At 40.1% G+C, this 20,854-nt stretch overlaps 1 protein-coding gene across 3 annotated transcripts in view; it reads left to right on the forward strand.

Annotated features, from left to right (window-relative positions):
* Nucleotides 1–20,854, forward strand: part of GPC6 (glypican 6) — a 776,640-nt gene that overhangs the window by 717,418 nt on the left and 38,368 nt on the right. For 2 of the 3 annotated variants that reach the window (XM_065056864.1, XM_065056879.1), the window contains exon 7: nt 1,302–1,331. The exons of the other annotated variant lie outside the window; for it this stretch is intronic. In XM_065056864.1, coding sequence (XP_064912936.1) covers nt 1,302–1,331 — 30 coding nt within the window. The remainder of the gene's footprint in view (nt 1–1,301; nt 1,332–20,854) is intronic. 3 annotated transcript variants of the gene reach the window in all.

The following is a 20,854-nucleotide window of genomic DNA, read 5'->3' on the forward strand; positions in this document are numbered from 1 at the left end:
GCTCTAACTGTTTTAAAATGCAACAGATATTTTAGGAAGTCATCTAGAGTTTGAGAGTTGTCTAAGTATGGATCTAAAGCACCATCTGAGACATCCCAGAGTATCTGGAATATGGGATCGGTAGATGTGTCACAGGACTAGAGGAGAGTAATATACCTCTGGAGCAGCAGTGGTGAGCTGGGTAGGATATGTTGCAGTATCTCAAGCAATTCAAGATACCTATGCCTGGGCAATTGAACACATCTTTACAGGATAGGGCATAAAAGTTGGACTCTTTCTGAAGTCAATGGAGAGAGACACACATATTTGGAGAATGATTCACCCCATCTGTCATAGACAGCTCTCACAGATTGGGAAATGAAAAGGTCAGCTGAGATATCTGTATGTAGATATGCAGCACTGAGATGTCTTGGAGTATCCAAGACATCTAATTGAGCTGGCAGATAGGACAGAAATTTGGGATGCTCATGCCGTCCTGGGCTGGCAGTTGAAGGCCATGTAGAACACCCTAGAGGATGCCCACTATGTGGCGTCCCAGTGGGAGAACAAAACTAAGCCCCAGCTGTTCTCTACAAGTCCCTCTGGGTGGAATTTGGCTACATAAACATAGTCACCTAACATTATTTGAGATGCCTATGGTCTTCAGGATGTCCAAATGTGAAAGCAAAGTTACAGGAGACCTGGTTGGAAGTAATAGAGAATACCTCAGAGCTACTATATTCACTTGCTATACCTATATTTAGGTAACTGAATTCCACCCTATTTCTCTACTGACTGTAAAAGAAGTAAAAATGAGGACTTTTCTGAAACAACATAGAGATCCATAGTGTAGATACCTATAACCAGCTGTCTAGATTTGATGTTTAGATGACCGTAGCTTTTACTGTCAACAGAGAGAAATAAAGGTCTTTGCTCAGTTGTCCAAATATAGGTTTAGGCAACTGAACTGAGATGAAATATTTCTGAAGTACAATTCATCTCATCCTAAAATACATGTTTAAACAGCTCAGAGAAATCATTCCATATCCCTCTCCTACAAAGTGTCAAAAAGTGACAGCTTTGGTCTAGGCATCTAGCAGTTACACCTGAAGTTCAGTAAGATAAATACTGTCAGAAATTAAATCATTTTAACCACTGAGCACAGCTGCTTCTGTAGAGTATGATCTAAAATTTCTCATTTAAAATCAACTGCTCATAAAGACTCGTTATCTTCTCTGTAGTTGCCTGTTTGGTATAACCTGTGGTTTGTTTTGTTTTGTTTTGTTTTTCTGTTCCCTGAATGTTTCCCTCTTGCTTCCCAGAGGACTATCTGGAGGACAATGCAACATGGTGTAAGCTTTGGTATTCTTATTCTTCACCTTCATTCCCATTTGTCTTTGTACAATGCTGGGCAAAACACTTCTTTAAGTTTCATCTTCACCATCTTTACTTTGTGTGTGTCATGTAGGCTAAAATGCTAGCAGTTCTTTCTGTAATTTTGCATTCTGGCTGATTTAATTCTGCCAAGTACCCAGAGCTGCTGGTTCCTTCGAGTATTTTTCTCCCACTTCAAGGACGATGCCTCACCTTTAGAAAGGAGAATCTGTATTCCCTCAGTGAGCTAACAGCTGGCATGAGTGTTCCCCTGGTCTCAGACCCCACATATGCATGTGCAGCAATGCAGACACTGTGGTGGCATTCAGTTCTGAGTCCTCTGCCTTGAGCTAGCACTGAAGAAATGGAAAAAGCTCCCAGACCTTCCTGGGTTCTCTCCCTAGAATTGCCCCTGTGTTGCTGTCTGATCTAGAGCAAACCACTGAGCTTCTCTGTGGGAGCTTGATAAAGTTGATTCTCTTATGCTTTCCAGATTCATAAGTTTTTGTGAATGTCAGAGTTGCCTGGTTTCAGACAGAAGGCCTCCTCAGCAGGGTTCAGCACAGCCCAAGGAGAAGGCAGGAGCACAGCACCATGCAGACATGCATCATCTCACTTATGAAGTAGCTCAAAGCATTTAGCTTGGATTATTATACCCTGCTTCTTAGCAGGGCTAGTTAGTCTACAGAGAATACCATGCTGATATAGCCCCACTACCTCCTGCATTTGAGCTGCCTCAAGTACCTCTGTACCCACCGCATCACTGTACGGCACAGCGCTGCCTTAATTCAGCTGGAATTTCTCTTGAGAACATACCGCAGCCTGACCTGGCTGGACGTGTATAAAATAACTCCACATTTTCTTTCAGGAGGACACGGAAACCTTCTTGACTTTCCACAAGGGAGCTGATGCACTATTAACCATATAATACATAATGTACATGCATACTATGGAGATAGGCAACTGAGAAATTGGCTGTGGCATTTTGTGAGTGATTTACATTCAAGTACAGTATAGTGGCTGCATAGATAAGTGGATGAACACGCACCCCGTCTGAAAAGGAAACCTTTCATGCTCTTTACCCTAGGGAAGGGGATATATTGTGTGACACTTTTTAGGAAAAATGCTCTTTTGTCTTCCTTCCCACTTTTCTTAAAATAAAAGGAAATAAAGTCTAAATTTCCTTGAGCAAAAGACCCTGAAACATTCTGTTTTCAGGAATAAAGTGAGGTGTATTTTTAGTGTTCATTCAGTCACTTTTTTTTTTAATTCCATTGTGTAATGATTTTTGTTACAATACAAAAATGCAATAATAACCTAACAAATCTGTTGCAAACAATTCCTTCCCAGTCTCTGAAACTACATGAAGTAAAAAATATTATTTAAAAAAAAAAAAAATCTGCTTTGCATTTTAGCTATAAAAGTCTGAAATTAGTAGGACAGTATACTATGAAGACGTCGATCTGCATTGCCCAGGGAATCCTCTGGAACACTCTTGAAAGTGAAGTTCATAGTTCAGTTTTGTTAAAATCCATTTAGTCCAAAGTCTAGAAACGTTAGAAATATGTAGTGATAGTGCAGTTTTCCTGAGGTAGGATATTTATTCTCAACATTTTATTTCTCAAGAGGGCCCAGAATAAAATCCAGTAGGTATAAATCTTAGAGGGTTCAAAATACCGAGATTAATTTTTCAAATGCCTTCTGCATACAGAGGCCATAGGGGAAGATACAAACAATGAACCTGTAAAAGGCCTCATAGCTCAGGATGTTTTGGTCACACTCCTAAGAGTGCAAGTGACAGGCTCATGCAGATGTTTTAGGAGCCCAGTGAGTTCCCACAGGCTGCTCCCCTGACAACCCTTAGATGTTGTGCTGTTGGATGTGCCATGTGTGATGTTAATCCGCAGGTAGCTCCTCTAAAGCATCGGGTGTACAGCTCCTCCAGTTTTAGGTTTTGTGTGTTTAAACAGCGTTCTGTTTCTTATTAGCTGTCTGTATACAATGTGCACAATGAATAAATGTGTTTTGCAACATTTGTCGTGGTCTTTTGGTGTCAGATTTAGGATTTGAATGGTTTTCCAAAAATAGGTGTTTGCTTAGTGTCGGGTTTTGTTTATTCTCAGTTTCTGCATCACAGTAATATCTAAGTAAGTTTAAGTCTCTGCGATCACTTTGTCCCTCATGGTTAATACCAGTTTCAGGTGGCAAAGGCAGATGAATGATGGTGGCTGTCAGAACTCTCCTGGGACACCTGCCAGAATCCTGTTTTTAAAAACAGCGATATTATTCCATCCCCCAGCTGAATGGTTCTGCATGCTGCTATACCTGATGCATTGCATTCCTAGCGCGCGTGAGGCGGTTACTAAGAAAGAGCTTTGTTACGGTGGTTGCCTCTGTCTGCAGGTGGAATGAGTCTGCCTGCTGTTCGGACCCTGCTTAGTATGAGCAAGGAAAGACCGTCTTCCAACAGTAAGAGGAAAGATAGATCTCTACCTTAATTAGTTGTCAAAAGAAATGCACAATCTTGATTACCACACAGTGTCTGCCTTGCCTGAAGAGTGATGTGTTGCCTGTCTCATTGAACACAGTGCCTGCTTGAACGTCTTCTAAAAATGTACTTGTTAGTACTAGTTGAACTTCCTTTACCTGAAGGGTGTGAAGACCCACTGAGAGTCACCATCTCATTTCCAGGAACATCTTAGGTATATGAACAGTCTTATGTATCCTTGTTAGAGAGATGAGGAATACAAAACCTGTAGGCAAAAGCCACTCCTGATTTCTAGACTTGTCTGCACACAGTAAGACAAAGAATTGGCATAATGATGGGTCCTCAATCGTATATTGAGAAATTATGTGAGTCCCGAGCTTGGCAATTAGGGTAAAGAAAGGCAAGATATATAGGCTACATATACTCATTTAGAGATGACAAGAATCTGAATTACCCTCTGAATTACCCATTTCTCCCCACTGAGTATGAAGAGAATCTGGATGATTAGGTCAGACATCCAATTTGTAAATATCTAAATGTAATCGTAATGCTAGGCTTTAGAGTTAGGGTCTATGAATCAAAGTCACATAAAGGTGATTTTGGTCTATAAAATACATTGATAGATAGTTCCAATCATACTTCTAATCATACACATAGTTGTGATATCATCAGGTACCTAGAAGTATGGCTAGTCTCCAACAAAATAGTTCATTTGGAAGCTGCACAAGTTTTATTTAATGACAATTCCCCCTTGTAAATCTAGATTAAAATCCACTTCTTTCCATTTAATGTGTTAGGCTCTACTCGATAGAGACCAGGGTTTTTTTTTCCAGTATACAGAAAGTTTGTATTATCAGCTTCTGGAAGATGAACCTAAGCAAAAAATATATCAACAGTGCTCTTTCAGCTGAAAGATAGATCACATTTCTTTTTGTGTGTCTGTGCATGAATCTGTGCAGAAGGAAAAGTGAATTCTTAATGTTCTTGTTAATGCTAAAGAAAGATAGTGACTAATATAAACATCCTCTGCACTTTAGCATTTTGACATGATATTAAAAGAAAAAATATGGTTTAAAAGTTGGTAGCAGGGCTTGTGTCTCCACTTGCAGTGCATAAACCATGCTCATTTAGATGCTTCCAAGTAGCGTAACAGTAACAATGATGACTGACTACCTGCCTGGAAGGTGTTACACTGTGATGAATTCTTGCATTGTTAATATGAGTACAAGCAATAAGTTCTAAGTTTCCATAAAAAATTGATTTTATAATACATCACTGGTTCATTTACCAGGAGAGAATTAGAAGGTCCTTTTGTGCAAGTGACTACAGACCATAAAATTTCTTTTCAGCAACAAAGTTCATTGTGCACAAGTGTGGATACCAACAGAGAAATTAAAGCTTTGGTAATTTCTGAATTAATTGCAAAGAGTGATTCTCACTCTCCAAAGAAAAATATGTGTTGTACTTGATTGGCAATTTTTTTTTCCAGCCTTTCACATCTAATTTTGCTAGACTGCAGCACACATATTTCAAACTCATAACAGACATGTGCAATGCTGCATTCCACCTACAACAAAGAGTAGGTTACAGCAGACTGAAACTGATTTTCCAAGCCAAGCATCTCATCCATTTTTTTTGTTTTGTAATAATAGGGAGAAATTGACACTTTATGGACCTTTATATCTATTACTAGTGGTTAGAGGGGAGGTAAAATACAAGGACAATAATTGTTTACCTTCATAGAAATAGTGACCCTTTTGTGAACTTCCTTTAGTCGAAACCAAATATATTACATTATGAAAGATTTCCTGTATTTCCCTTCTGTTTTTATCTCCCATTCCCCAATCAAATCAACATATCCATCTAGGTTGTTGGGATAGCAATATAGGATTCTTCTATAACACAGCTGCTGTAAACAGTAAAGCTTGAGTGGCTACTTAGAGATACTCATTGATGGAAAAGCCAAGATGTTTAAAATACTGGGGCAGGGGAAAGGGAAGGTCTGTTAGCAGACCCAGCAGCACTTTTTGGATCCTAGGTATAGGTATAGGACCTAGCAGTATCACAGCTCCATGTTAGAGCAAAATGCATAGCTCGCATATTAACACTGCAGATACATATTCACCATGGAAAATTGGAGAACACCTGCAAGTGTGTTTTAGCAAATCCCACTCAGGACATAGGCGTGTACTGAGGGACACAGTAACAGAGAACTCCAGCTACAGGATTAGGACTTAGTAGTATGAAGTCTCTCCACAGCTGGTTAAGAAAACAGGCATTTTCAGAGCATGATTCCCAGTTTAATGTAGACATCTGCCACAGATTGCATTAATAGCTCTGTCTGGAAGTGCCAATGTTTCTCAGCTCTCAAGAACTTCAGGCTTGACAAGATATTTAGCTTACAAAGGTCTGGAGCTAAGCTATATTAACCCCTGCTAAGCAGTCAAAATCTGACTCCTCCACAAGTAGCCCTACTGAAGTGAATGTGACTGAGACTATTACAATTTAGGACTTAAGTGTACTCACTGGGGACTGAGTAGATGCTCACAAGTTTACCATGTTCTGGTGACTTTGAGATCTGGTGGCAGTGATCATAGATGACTACCGTGTACATGTCTTTGTTGGTTTTCTTGGGTTTTGCTGCTTCTGCACTGAATGTATGTCATGTACATGTCATTTGTGGTACATAAGAAATTGAATTAATTGTGTTTTACTCAGTGTTTATAATACAGGTGCTCTGTGGAGCTGGATTTGTTAATATCCCATGGTGACAATGAAGAGATAGTTAAGGTGGTCAATAACAGGCAGAATTCACTTGCTGAAACACAAATGTCTTGTGCTAAGTGAGATGACCCCAACTATCTAGGCATCTGCAAGGAGTTAACAGATGTGCGTAGGGCCTTGCAGAAGTTATTGCATGTTCTGGGTGCTCCAGAGGACACCAAAATGGCATTAGGTTCATTTATTTCTATATTGAATGAGGGATCTAGGAGCTACTCATAAGACCAAAATGAGGCAGCTGGTCTACCTAACTCCCTAGACTCCACTAAGGGGTCATACACTGTCCAGAGAGAGGCATCTAGGGCCTTCACGTGAAGGTCTTAGGTATGATGCAGGACCTACTGGAGACCTGTAATGGCATGTGGAAGAAAGGGAGGGCCTCCAAAAGCAGTGGATACTTCTGTGTAGGCAATTGAATCCCACTCCAGGTCACCACTGTCTGTGGTGGGGTTCTTTTACACCCAGCTCACATGTCAGCACCCACACTGAGAGCTTCTAAATTCAGGCAAGACTAACTCACTGCCAGAGCCTGATGGACAACTGACATCATTGTTATTTATTTGCATGGGAGAAAACCACATTACTGATACACAGCCAGCTCTTAACAGTCCCTAGGATAATTGCCTTTGCTTCAAAGTGCTGGGAATTTTGCTTTCCTATTATATATTTGAACAACATAAATACTATATAGGAACCCAAATTAATACAGGCCGGAATTTAAGTTGTTTTCTCCTTAAACATTCAAGCCCATAAAAATTTCCAGTACATAACAATAACTGTGTTACCTGAGTAACTGCTAGAGTGGCTAAAGTAAAAAGCTAATTGCTTGAAGTGCATTTCCTCTTTTAATATAGCCTACCTACAGTGCTCATATATTAGAAGTGTGATATACATGCAGAAATAACAGCAATTTGAGAAACGCATTTCTTCTACTGAAAAAAGCAGGAATCACTTGCAGAAAAAAATTCACCACATAATAAATGAACCCGAAAGAAACTTCCCTTTCCATGACCTCACAATGAATGTTAATGGTCTTAAAAATCAGAGAACATTTATAATCCTGGAAATAATATGTCCATAAAAATCCTTTCAACTGCTAATCTTTCATTCAGATTAAATCTGTTTGACCAAATGGAGGTATCTAGCACTAGAGATAGTCAAATAAGGTATCATTTACTGTCAGCTGAGAGAAATAGGTGCTTTCAGGGCACAGTCAGTCTGGGCTACTTTAAAAATCTCTGTTGGATTAAGATGCACTTGCTTCCTTCAGTTCCTGTTTCTCCTCATTGACTGCAGAACAAGCTGCAGTCATAGCTTGAACATGGATGCTGATGTCCTGTGAGATTAATTTCATTCTCAGACTCTGTATTGTAATGCTCACAGCATACAACCTGGATACACTGTGAAATTGCTATCATACGTCTTGATGGTATTTCTACTTCATTTATTGTGACAACAAGAGGTCACCATGTGCTAGGCATTGAACACATTAAAAATAAGTTTTCCTATCTTGAACACCTTAATAAGATCTTTCTTTCACGTGTTCTTGTCTTCTGAAGTAGAAGATGGAGGATTCTCAGTTATTGTTCATTACCTCTGTACGATTTTCTGACCATCCATTTGCACTATAGAAATGGAGTGATACAGAAAAATTAATCAGCTGTTTCTGTTGAGCATGATCTTCATAATATGCAACTTAGCGAGTTCTGAACTGGTAACCTGTTTGCCCCACAAGGGAAAGAGGAGAGAGTTGACATAGTCTTCCCCTCGGCACTTACAGTTGGGCAATTCAGTTGAGATTACACCTCCACGTACAGAGTAGTAGAGAAGCAAAGCTGTCTGGGGTAGAGTGAATACCTTCCTCTTTGTGAGGTTCAGAACACCTTTGAAAGAAGTGAGGGGACTGGAAAACCACGGCCGTTTTTATCTGCAACCCATCCCTCCCATATTATGATGCCCACATTGGTGGGAAAGAAAAGAGGACAGCTCCTGTCTGAGTCCCACCCAGCTCTTTATTCCCAGGCTAGCTGGAGTTCACCCAGGTAGAGGCCTTTGTTGTTAGTTGGAAAATGGTGAACTCAGCTCCTCTCTACCTGCAGAGAGAGTCCCAGCTTCATCACACTTTTCATCCAGTCACCCCTTGACTGATAAAAATCTGTGTGGCAAAAGTGGCTCCCTTAAAAATCTCTTTTATCATGAAATCAGCTGGATATAGACAGATAGAAGACCGATTGATTGGAGAAAAAATACTGCTTGTGAAATGTGCGGTAGCTCACTCAGGAATATGATCAGCTGCAAATTGACTTGGTAATGTCCTGGGACAAAACCCTTGGAATTCTCAAGCTAGCTATGGAAGCACTTTTTTAAAATTCTATTTCCCACAAGTTGTAATGCTGATTTATTTCTGTGCTAAAATGTGAAAAAAACACAGGTAGCAAACACTCTTTCAGAAATCTAGAAAATAGTTAATGGTATATAGGGACATATTCTTCAATGTCATTTGTTCCTTAATGTCTCCCCATGGCAAAAGCACCATAATCACTTCAAGGCCACTCATCCCCATGCTAAAACATTCTCTTGCCTCCCTCAGCCATTTGCTTTATCAGAGAGAAAACAGAGATTGGAAGAGCATCATTGTAAGAAAGAAGATGTGACCAAGATATTTCCATGTCTTATAACCATCTAAAGATTTAACTCTGGCCTCCTGGACAAAACGACCAAGGCTACCCTCTCATTCTTGGACATAAACTATACTCTGCTGGTACTCAGTGGATGCTGAGGACACGAGAAGCTGCTGAACTTTGCACGCTGACAGGTACCCACAAGAACTCTGAAAGCTCTCCGGCGAATGCAAGTGAACTTACTGGGCTTTCAGGAAAGACTCAGCTGCTGCATGTTGACCACACAGCTGAGTTTACACCCATACTTGCAAGTTTCTTCCCCATTTGAAGCACGAGAGTTTCTGATGCTTAGAAAATCCCAATTTGCTTTGCACTTGTTCAGATAGCCATGCCCTAAACGAGTCAGGAATGTTTTTAGATTTTTCTGTATTAATACTGACAAATAACAGGATTAACAACACTTGGATTCTCTTTAGGATTTGTTGCACCTCCGAATGCAATGTTATCTGGTTTTGAGACCTATTGTCTTGCTGAAGTGTTTTCTAACAAAAAAACAACACTCACACTATAATCCATGCTAATGACAAACTTCCAGCAAGGAGTCCAAGGCTCAGCCTTCATTTGCGCAATTCACCATTAAATTTTAATGGATTAAATTGCATAGTCAGGGGAAATGTGCACTGATAAGAACATACCTGTGAATGCTTCATTTTTGCTGCACTGGTGGAAGTTGCCATGGTAACATATCAGGATAAGTTAATCGAGCTTTGCCTGTTATCAGAAACCAGATGGAGCAAAGAACCCCAGCTATGGATGTTTAGGCAGCTGTTAAAACTCAGATTGAAGTTCAGCTAGAGGTAAATATGGAAAGCTACTGTCAGACAGAAATCATAGCCATAATGTGTTGGTATAAAGGAATTACAGAGGAAAGTTGTGAGATGAGGCAGAGCAAGGAGTGGTTTAAATTTTTATCACTAATATTTAAATGTTTTTCTGGTTTAGAAAGTATGTTTATTTAAATAAGATTCTGATATTCCACATGGTTTGCTCCATTCCTTATGTGACTACCATACCATATTTGCTTATTCAAAGCAATTTTCCTTCTCTACTCAGTCTTATGGGGGTCAGCCCAACATAGGAAAACCAAATTGTCCTAGTTCGCTTTCATATGCCATCATTTATAACCCCCAGGAATCACAGAATCACAGAATGTTAGGGATTGGAAGGGACCTTGAAATACCATCTAGTCCAATTCCCCTGCCAGAGCAGGAACACCTAGATGAGGTTGCACAGGAAGGCGTCCAGGCAGGTCTTGAATGCCTCCAGAGTAGGAGACTCCACAACCTCCCTGGGCAGCCTGTTCCAGTGCTCTGTCATCCTCACTGAGAAGAAGTTTCTTCTCAAATTTAAGTGGAACCTTTTGTGTTCCAGTTTGTACCCATTACCCCTTGTCCTACCATTGGTTGTCACCGAGAAGAGCCTGGCTCCATCCTCGTGACACTCACCCTTCATATATTTATAAACATTAATAAGGTCACCCCTCAGTCTCCTTCATGCTAAAGAGCTCCAGCTCCCTCAGCCTTTCCTCATAAGGGAGATGCTCCACTCCCTTCATCATCTTTGTTGCCCTGTGCTGGACCCTCTCCAGCAGTTCCCTGTCTTTGAACTGAGGGGCCCAGAACTGGACACAATATTCCAGGTGTGGTCTCATCAGGGCAGAGTAGAGGGGAAGGAGAACCTCTCTCGACCTACTAACCACCCCCCTTCTAATACACCCCAGGATTCCATTGGCCTTCCTGGCCACAAGGGCACAGTGCTGGCTCATGGTCATCCTGCTGTCCATCAGGACCCCCAGGTCCCTTTCTCCTACTTATACTGGAACCTGGGTTGTTCCTACCCAGATGCAAGACTCTACACTTGCCCTTGTTATATTTCATTAAATTTTTCCCCGCCCAACTCTCCAGCCTGTCCAGGTCCCACTGGATGGCAGCACAGCCTTCTGGCGTATCAGCCACTCGCCCCAGCTTGGTGTCATCAGCAAACTTGCTGATAGTACACTCTATTCCCTCATCCAAATCATTGATGAATATATTTAATAATACCTACACTCACTTTCTTTTACAGTACCTGTTCATGGCTGGGTGGTGATTTGTGAAGGAAAACAACAAGATTTTCATGGGCCAATGTGATTAAGACAACCATTGAACTCAATGATCTTGAGGGTGTCTTCCAACCAAAATGATTCTGTCATTCTGTAATCCATGTTAGACTAGCACAAAACTCGTTTCATACAGTATGACAGCCACCAAGAAAGTGAAGAAGAAGAAAAGTGCTGGATATTCCACCAAGGGTGCCCTGAAGCGCAGGGAGGAGGTAAACAGTACAGAGAGGCCTGACCAGGTTTCCCCATTAATATGTAGGCAGGAAGGTTAGAGGTGGCCAGGAATTGGCTGTGTGCTTAGGTGCATGTTCGGGGAACATCAAACTTCTTGAGGACTTTGCTTGGGAATAAAAAGTGTATTCATCTCCCTCTATCACCAGCAGCCAAAGAGGGCAAGCAGTCAAGTTTTCTTTGTTTTGGTTTGTTTTCTTTCCTGTGTCTACAATTTTTAACTCACCAATAGGATTTGGGTGTGAAAGGCCATGATGATATGGTCAGAGCAAGAAGATGCCTAGTGCCCTACACTTACCGGCCTATGTGATAAGTCCTGCATAGTGGTGAGGCCTGGTAAAGATATCCCATGGCATTGAGTGCGGAGCATGCTGTGCTGGTTGCCACCATGGGAGTGAGCTGCTAGTCTGCACTGCAAATTCAATGGAGGGAGGCCAAAATCATGAGCCTCGGATAGCCTACTTATGAATATAAAAGGAAAGCCAAGAGATGCTTTTCAGCAACACAATCACCAGTTTTTACCCTTTGGGGTACATCATACAAGACAGCTTGAGCTAACTTTGTTCTTCATCAGAAAAGGTACTAATCCGGAAAGAATCCACAGGCATCAAATGAATTTGAATTTCAACAAGCTAATCAGAAAGCCCAAGGTTAGCCCAGCTTGGGAAGGTACTAAGCATCCATCTAGTCTCTATGAAGAGCACTCACCTGCACATTTTTCTTTTGATATTTTGCCAGGTTTTCCTAAATTGGAAAATAAAATGAGATAAAATTGCTAAAACCACCTTGAAAGAAAGTGTAAACATTGCAGAGATTTGGCTTGCATAGTACATTTCTTAAAGGGCTAGAAGCCATCTGTGGGATAATGTGAGGCAAGTTATACCTTCTGAAAGTAACTGAACCCAAGAAGCTTGTCAACATAAAAGGAGGATGGGTAAGCCAGTTCAGGTAAAATAAAAAGTGACTCTTTTCTCTCACACCTGACTGAAATAAAACATTTTGTGAGTTGAAAAAATCATAGGACTTGTTTCTTCTTTATTTTTATGGATAAAATCCTTTTCAGGGCTCCTGACAAGACAAAGGTTCTATTAATCTAAGAACTGTACAAACACATAGGTTTTGCACCAAGAACTTGAGTGAGAAATTAATTCAGATTCTGACCACCCCAGCCTTTGGCCATCGAATCATATTTCTTTTGAAAAGCAGGCAGGAGATATGAATACGGCAGATAATTCTTGTATGTTACTCCTATATCTGTTTTTGGTCAGAACTAGAAACAGAAATAAGCAAACAAATGAAGTACAGTTAGCTTCTGACTTAGTCTGCTATCTCAGGTTGAAGAGAATGGCAGCTGTATTTTACAGATTTCAAAGGTTCAGAAAAATTAAGTACTCCAGTTTTGAGTTAGTTCTGAGCTACATTCTGAAGGGCAGCTTTAAAAAACAAATAAACAATCAAAACAAAACAACACAACACAAAACAAAACAAAATACTTAACTGGTTATCTCCTTGCTTTGATGCATAACACTGCATAAGCTGAAACACATCTCTAGGTCTGCATAGTCCAGGCAAAAGTCCTGGAGAATGTCACTCCCAGTTAGAGACAACCTTCAAGGGTTGCTCTGAGAGTGGTCTGCCGATTGCTGTGGTGCCTTGCACCTTTCCAGTTCTCTATTTCTGCTGTTTGAATAACAGCTTTTGGCTTGTCTGTTTGCATACTGTAAGCCAAATCTTAAAGAAGTTATAGTCACAGTGGTGTTGTCCTGGATTTTAATGATGTAACCTCTGGTCTCCTTCATTTAATTTTTTTCTTTCTGTGACTCTTTTGGCACAGCTTTGTCTTCCTCTTTAGTCTGCAATGGAGTTCTAACCCTCTACTTTTTCCATCTCAGGCTGTGTCTACGCATATGGTAGCTGAGTTACAAATTCAGCTTCATGAGCAGTTGTACTGTAGAATAAAATAAGAGAGGCAAAGCATCTGTAAGAAACAAAAACTTGTTTAGATATAAGTGCCTTTGATCATCAAATGTGCAAGGGTATGGGGAAAATAAATAAGGTTATCTTAAAATAAGACATAGTTTAAAGTCATTCCCAGTGTGAAAGTATTCTCTTTGCACAGCTGAAACATAAATGATGTAGGATCGATGTTAGATGTTGGCCAGGATGTTCTAAAAAGGAGCCTGCAGAAACTGGACTAACAGATCACTGCCAATGGGTTTACTTGCTGTATGTCTCAAGACAGGGAAACTGAAAAATAAATTGATGAAGAAAGTAAGATGCAAAATGACAGGAAGAAGACAGGAAATATAACGACCAGTTCAACTTGTTGTTTGAATTGAAATGATTATATATGCAGCCTCAGGAAATAAAAGCTCCCATTCCCTTCAACACTTTTGTAAAGTTTTGCTCCAATAATGAAAAATGGAAATGAGCCTCTCTAATGAATTATAGCAATTATCTCTCTGCTGGGGCAAGGCAACTCTGAATCCCGTCATATTCCCCCAAGAAAAGAAGCACTATGTGCTGTTATTCACCACACACCTCGAGAAATTCAACAACATTTTCTTATTACAGTTTCTCTGAAGCATGAGAGTACTCAGCTGCCAGCCCATGGCACTTCTGGATTTCATACTGTGAATAGCCTTCAACTTCACTGGGCTGTGTTTGCACAGGGAGCTCTCTGTGTATGAGCAGACGGTCGACAGAGAATTAGATTGATTTCTTGCACTTGCACAAGACAGTAATTTATTCATGGATTATCAATCTGGTTAAAATAAAATCCAAGTTTTTTCTCACTTGTGGGCCTTAGCAGATTTATGTGAAACTTGTGCAAATCATATTTTAAATGAAAACATTTATTTTCTATACCACATGTCATGCAATGTAAGAAAAGTAGTTTTAGTGTTTCCTCGTTAGGAGGACCTTATCTAGATTTCCTGGTTGTTGTTTAGAGATGACATAAGTGATTTGACAAGGTCAAAGGACTAGTAGTAAGATTAAATCCATTTATACTCTTTCCTCTATAGACAGGAAATCTCTGAATACTTCATTTTACCATACATATAAATTTTTTCACATACAAAACATTTACATTCAAACTGGATCAAATGCATTTTCATTCAAAGCCATTAATTAAAAACTGAGGCATTTCCCCATTAAATTATACTTGAACTATGCAAAAAAAAGTGAACTAGTGTGGGTAAATAGCCTTCATTACAGGTCAAAATGTCTGTTATGTCTTGGACACTTTTCCAAGGAAAAAGCATGTTTAATGTGTCCTCCCGCTGTGAAATTAAGTTGCTGTTTACCTATATTAATAAAATCTGAAATATGTTTTCTGGGACATAACTGTTGAGAGATTAATAAATGCTCTTCATTTGTGATGCCCCACAGCTATGCCAGAACATTATTTTCATGCAAGATGTTATGCTAAACCAAAATTGTTTGGACCACCTGAGATGTCTTTATCTGAATGTTTTCATGTGATAAAGGTGTACATTTATTCATATATTTGTATCATACAGTTATATAACATATACATATAGCCACATTTTTTGGAATTCCAGACTCAAAACTTCACAGTCCAAACAGAGATGTTTTGAGCAACCAGGAAAAAAAATGTTGAATATACCGTGTCTGTACCTCCATTCAACAGAGAACAACCTCTACAATTAACTGTTTAAAATGGACAGAACCTGTTTTCTCTCTTTCTTTTGACAGTGATAAACTGTCCACATCATGAACAGCCCTGGCCATAAATCTCACTTAAGGCCAAGGCTGTGCATCATCTCACTATCAGCATTCAGCCACACCACCCTGCACGTATGGGCTCAGAGCTCAAATCCTAGGGTTTATAGTCACTCATAAAAATTGCATCAAGAGCTTTAGTCCCAACACACCAGGATGACCCTGATTTCTGAAGGCAGGGCAGGATTCATCCTTCAGAGTGTGTGTTCCCAAATGGTGGATGGAAGAGCTGCCCTCCAGGAACCATGGTGAACCTGTGGCCACCAGCTCATCAATAGGCTTATCACTGCCAGGGAGCAAAACGTAACACATAGAAGAGTTGTCTGCCTAAGGAGTTTGCACAGTTCATTGTACTGTAAAACAGGGAGAGCTGAGAAGAATGAATGAGACTGGCTCATTTCCAGTTCATTTCCATGATACCTTATTGAAATGAAAATATGCCTAAAAACTACACAGTGTAGAAAAGCGGCAGATCCCTGAGGCTTTCATCTGAGCGAAGTACAGTGTTTCTAAGCCAAGACTTCATCCTGGGGCCGCTGTTTTATCCCTGTGGGTCTACTTGTTATTACTGTCCATGAGTAACCTAGTGGCAAGTTGCCATCTCCTTCAGATCTCTTTTTTTCTTCCCACTCCTTATGCAAAGTATTTCACAGTTTCTGATCATTCAAGGAGATATTGCTGCTCTTTTCCCTCTTTTTGGACGTTATAATTACAAATGTGCCGTGGGTCAGCTCTGTGCTCCACAGCAACACAAACTAGAAAGTCAGAAGTTGGCTCTGAGTGAGTTGGTGTATCTCTGCCACCCAGCACTGCACCACACCATGGGAAGCTGCCAGCTTGGCTCCTAAAGGCAATAAAGATATTTTAGCAGCATTCTGCAGATCTTGACCTGCCTCTCCACAGGACTAACTGGTTCAATTGACAGGGCATTGCCACCCAGACCCCATGTCTGTAACAAGCTTGGCTGGGGTTATCTCAAGGATCTCTTGACTGCCATGACATAGCTGTGCCCCTTGTCCATCTTCTTTCCCATTCATTCCTCTACAAATAGCACAGGGTTTTCTGTGTCAATTCTTTCTCATTTTATAGCTTTTGTCTCTCTTAGAGGGACATAAGTCATGAGGTTGAGGTAGTCTGTTAGGAGGTAGTTTTGCACCCAAATTTGTATTGTCCAGGGCCTGGTTTTGATGTGTCCGGTTTGATGTGTAAATTACAAATTAACTCACATAACTTCAGCAGCCTAAAGCATAGAGATGAGCCCCAGCTGGGCATCTAGGATCCCTGTAAAATCAGCTGAGGCAATCCCACAGCCATCCAGTCCATGTACTTTCTCAGAATAGGATTAATTGGCCTCTAGAAATTACTAGAGTGGGAATTCAGACAACTAGGCTAGCCTGAATTTTTACTTCTGAAGTGACTGGACTTAGGTGAGATGAATGTTGCTTGTAGTGAATTACAATAGCATACAACAACAAATACGAGTTCTTTAAATGCCTTAGTCCTCTAAGCAGTGCCTTTGGAGGTAGTATGGCTGTGGCTATGTTTCTATCTTAATCACAGCTGGCACTCTTTGCTGGCGCTTTTCTGTCCCACATTTCTTCTTCTTAAAAAAAAAAAAAAAAAAAAAAAGTCCAAATAAGGAAGCAAAAAGAAACCAATAAAACAACCATCTGTAGATGAAGGCAGTATCCAGGGGTCTTAGTTCACAGATGCAAGTGAAATAGGGGAGAGAGCAGCAATGATCTCTTTAGCGTGAATAGTGTAAGATTCAGTAGAAAAATTAAATTGCAGAGGGACAGATACCTGGAAATTTTGAAAAAATAGATTTAGCCCAGTTATATAAAGTACTGGAGAGCATATAATAGGTCATCAGACAGAGAGTGAGAAAAGTAAATGTACTGGGAGCTTCTGAAAATACTGCAGAATTTTCTCCCAAGCTAAGGTAGACAACTCAGAGTTTGACTGCTAAAATCAAAAAAGAAAATAAAATTATATCTGAATATGTGGCTCTATTATGTAAGTCCAAAGAGCATTGGCATGGACCAAGAAACTAAAATTATGATCTTAAGCATATGAAATTAGGTAACGCAAAATGGTCATTTCACATTAAAATACAGACTGGAAATTACTACACTGCAAGAAGTCACTTCAGAAAAAGTACAGTAACAGTGTGATGGCATTTAAACAACAGAGTTACTTAAGTAGTCAGAATCCATATATATAGAATTTATGGTTCCAGGATAACCTTGTAGAAAATGTAAAAATCTTGAGCAGGTAACTACAAAAAAAAAAAAAAAAAGAATGGTGCTGTGAAGGCAACAGGTGACAACACAGAACATTTCTGCCTGCAGTTGTTTTTCACAGAGATAACCAATCAGGTGTGCAATATAGCTTAACACATCCCTGTTATTTGAAGTGAATGTATTCCGCATCATGCTTTAAAATCTTCCTCTGTAAAACATGGGGAAAAACTGTCTTAAAAACATTAAAATAGAATATGGATTTTTAAAGACATTTAGGCACTTCCTGTCCTTTAATTTCAAGAAGTATCTGACCTTACTTGCTCTCTCTGACCAACCTCAGCAAATAGAGGGATTCACCATCAAAACAGCATATTTCCACACAACTGTTGTCCTCTATATAACTATATCTTCCTGTGGGACTCTGTGCATACTAGTTATAGGTCTTGCAGCATTCGGTGGTTTTACTGGTAGAATTCAGTATGTGTTTTGCAGGTAGCACAAATTGGTCACATAATAAATATTTTATGGAATATGACAGCCCAAGGCAGTGATCTAAATTGCTTATTATTTTAGTCTATTTACATAAAACATATTTTGATAGACCAGATACAAGGCCATGTATCTGGGAACAATGACCACCTGCAAGACCTAAAACTGGTGAGACTATTTTGCAAAGGAAAGACTTAAGACAACAGAGGGGATAGCAGGAAAATATTAAGTAGAAACTTCCAGCTGCTGTGACAAAAAAAGCTTAATCATCACTCATGCAATGGTGAGGAGTAACTACGGATTTATATCTTTGTCTGAATACGGAACTGATGGGTCCACTTATATCTCTGAATAAGAAAGGGCTGGGGTTTGATCGCCCACACTGCTTACATGTTAATTCATTCCCCATCACAGTTTAGGCCCACACCAATAAATCCCCTCCAAGACATGGACATAGCTTGAAGGATAACAGAATCCATTCCCAAAAGCCAGCAGTTAGATCACAAAGTCAATTCACTTTTGACCTCCCAATCCAGCATATGCCTCCAACACTGTCTTAGCATTTGCTATCCCAGTGTCACCCTCAGAATACTTTGCCAGATACCTGGCACACCTCTGGCTGTGTAACACATAGGCCAAGTGCTGTGTAGAACAGATGCAGGGAGTTTCTGCCGCTTGGCTTCAAGGCAAAACTCTGAGAGCCTTTCTAGAAAGAGGCATTTATTATTTAAATCCAGACTTTAAGAAGGATGGTGAGAAGCCAGAACAGTATGAGCCATGAGTAAAGGCTAGAAAAAAGCCTTACAATGAAAGACTTAAGACTTCTCCTCTTAGGTTATCTAGAAAAGATCAACAAGTTACTTGGTGGTTGTGTCTATGTGCCTCCAAATGAGAAAAGTCCAAGTAGTAAAAAACTTAAGCTAAACAAGAAATCCTAAGTGCCTACGGCTGGATGGTGAAGCTAGAAAAATGTCCCTTTGAAATAAGGCGTTTGTTTAACAGGGAGGGTGGCTAATGACATGAGCAGACTCCAGCAGGAAATAGTGGGTTATTCCTCTGTCATTTTCTGGTAATTTTCCATTTTTAGTAAAATTCAGGGGCAATGGGTAAAAGTCCTTTTGAAAGAGGTTGACACTGTGTTCTGTCTGGCTTTAACATCAACAAATCCAGGGCTGTTAATTCAGAAGATAAAGAGTTAACTGGGAATATTCTTTCCAGTAGAATGGATAAAACCAGAAACAGATCTTTATAAAAGATTCACTGCTTTTATATTAGTACAAAAGCAATGTGTAATGCATTCTTGGCACAGTACACAGCTTAGTAAGCAGTGCACCAGTGGCTACATTCCGTGTTTATTCCATTTTCCAAGTGAATTCAATAGATCATTCCAGATAGAGTGTATTACAGTAATCCAGTCTTGAGTTGACAAAGGTAGGTGGCAAGGTTTTACTGGAGTGAAGAGGTTGTGTTTGGCTTTTCAGGCATAGATGGAAATATTTGGGTTTGTAATTGCAAGCTAGACATGCAGGAGTTTCTTAAGGTTTTATAACACAACTGAATGGCCACCTGGCCCCTCCCAGAGTGTAGTCACACTCTTTCAATTTCGATGCTGATATTATATTTTATAGTATTCACCCCTGCTCCTTCCCAGTTCACCCAAGTTGTCTCAGATGATCTGTTACACATCTTCAAACAGTTAATCGTCTTCTGGCTGTCTTGCTCACAGAGGTACGCACTTAGTTGGCTCGTTGCATCAGTTGGAAGCAATGGGACAGATATGTAAAGTTTCATCAGCATGCTGTGTGCAGACCTCCACATGCCATCTACTGACTTCCACAGTTCCATTTTGAGCTAGCTCAGTTGTTTCTTTATTGTGCCTGTAATACAATTCATTCAGAGCTGGAAATAATCCCCAAGCTAGAAATAAACTGCTTGAATTTCTTATTTCAAGGGAGGGCTGCTAATTAGGTAAAAATCTCACACAGATTTATTTATATAGAAAGCAAATTTAATTTTTAAACCACTGAGAAGCAATAAGCACAGAACTTTATGATGTCACTCTTAAAGAGATATTTTTCAGTCTTTATTTATAACCTAATTTTATACAAACCACCTGCAGTGTTGTGGGCATACAGGAATATCAACTAAGTGCAGGGAAATCAGATGCCATCTGAAAAAGCCATTTGCTCTGTGATCACAACAGGCTGACTCCAATAGAGGATTTGGATACTTGCAAGTTATCTCATGCAACACCAAACTTTCAAGTAGCTGGATCCCAGTATTGAGTACAAGAAATTGATTGGCATAGAAAACCAAAGAAGCTCAGAAGTATAATTTAAAATATACATCCTTAATAGATGGTGAAAGTGCATTAACAGGTAGCAGAAAATTTAAACACTGGACCCAGGTTGCTTACTGAGGGCAGAAATACACATTAGCGCTCACTGTTTATGCTCCAAATACACGTGCCACCTTCCCATGGCAACCACACACCTCAGTATATAAAAATATACTAACACAGTTCAAGCACTGCCTTGCAGAGTGGGGGACATGCCCACTGTGCCCACCTTTCTAGTTGGCTAGGTTTAGGTGGCTCTACCTTCCACAGAAAGGATTTTAGGGTAGCCCCTGAGACACACCTGACTTTGCTGATTGGTGTGGTGCAACCATGGCACCTCAGTCCAGCTCTCTCACTCACCTTCTTGGACCAGGCAGTTTGTAATGCTGCACTGGAAACAGC

This window comes from Columba livia, chromosome 1 (genome assembly GCF_036013475.1).
Source record: "Columba livia isolate bColLiv1 breed racing homer chromosome 1, bColLiv1.pat.W.v2, whole genome shotgun sequence".
Classification (NCBI taxonomy): domain Eukaryota; kingdom Metazoa; phylum Chordata; class Aves; order Columbiformes; family Columbidae; genus Columba; species Columba livia.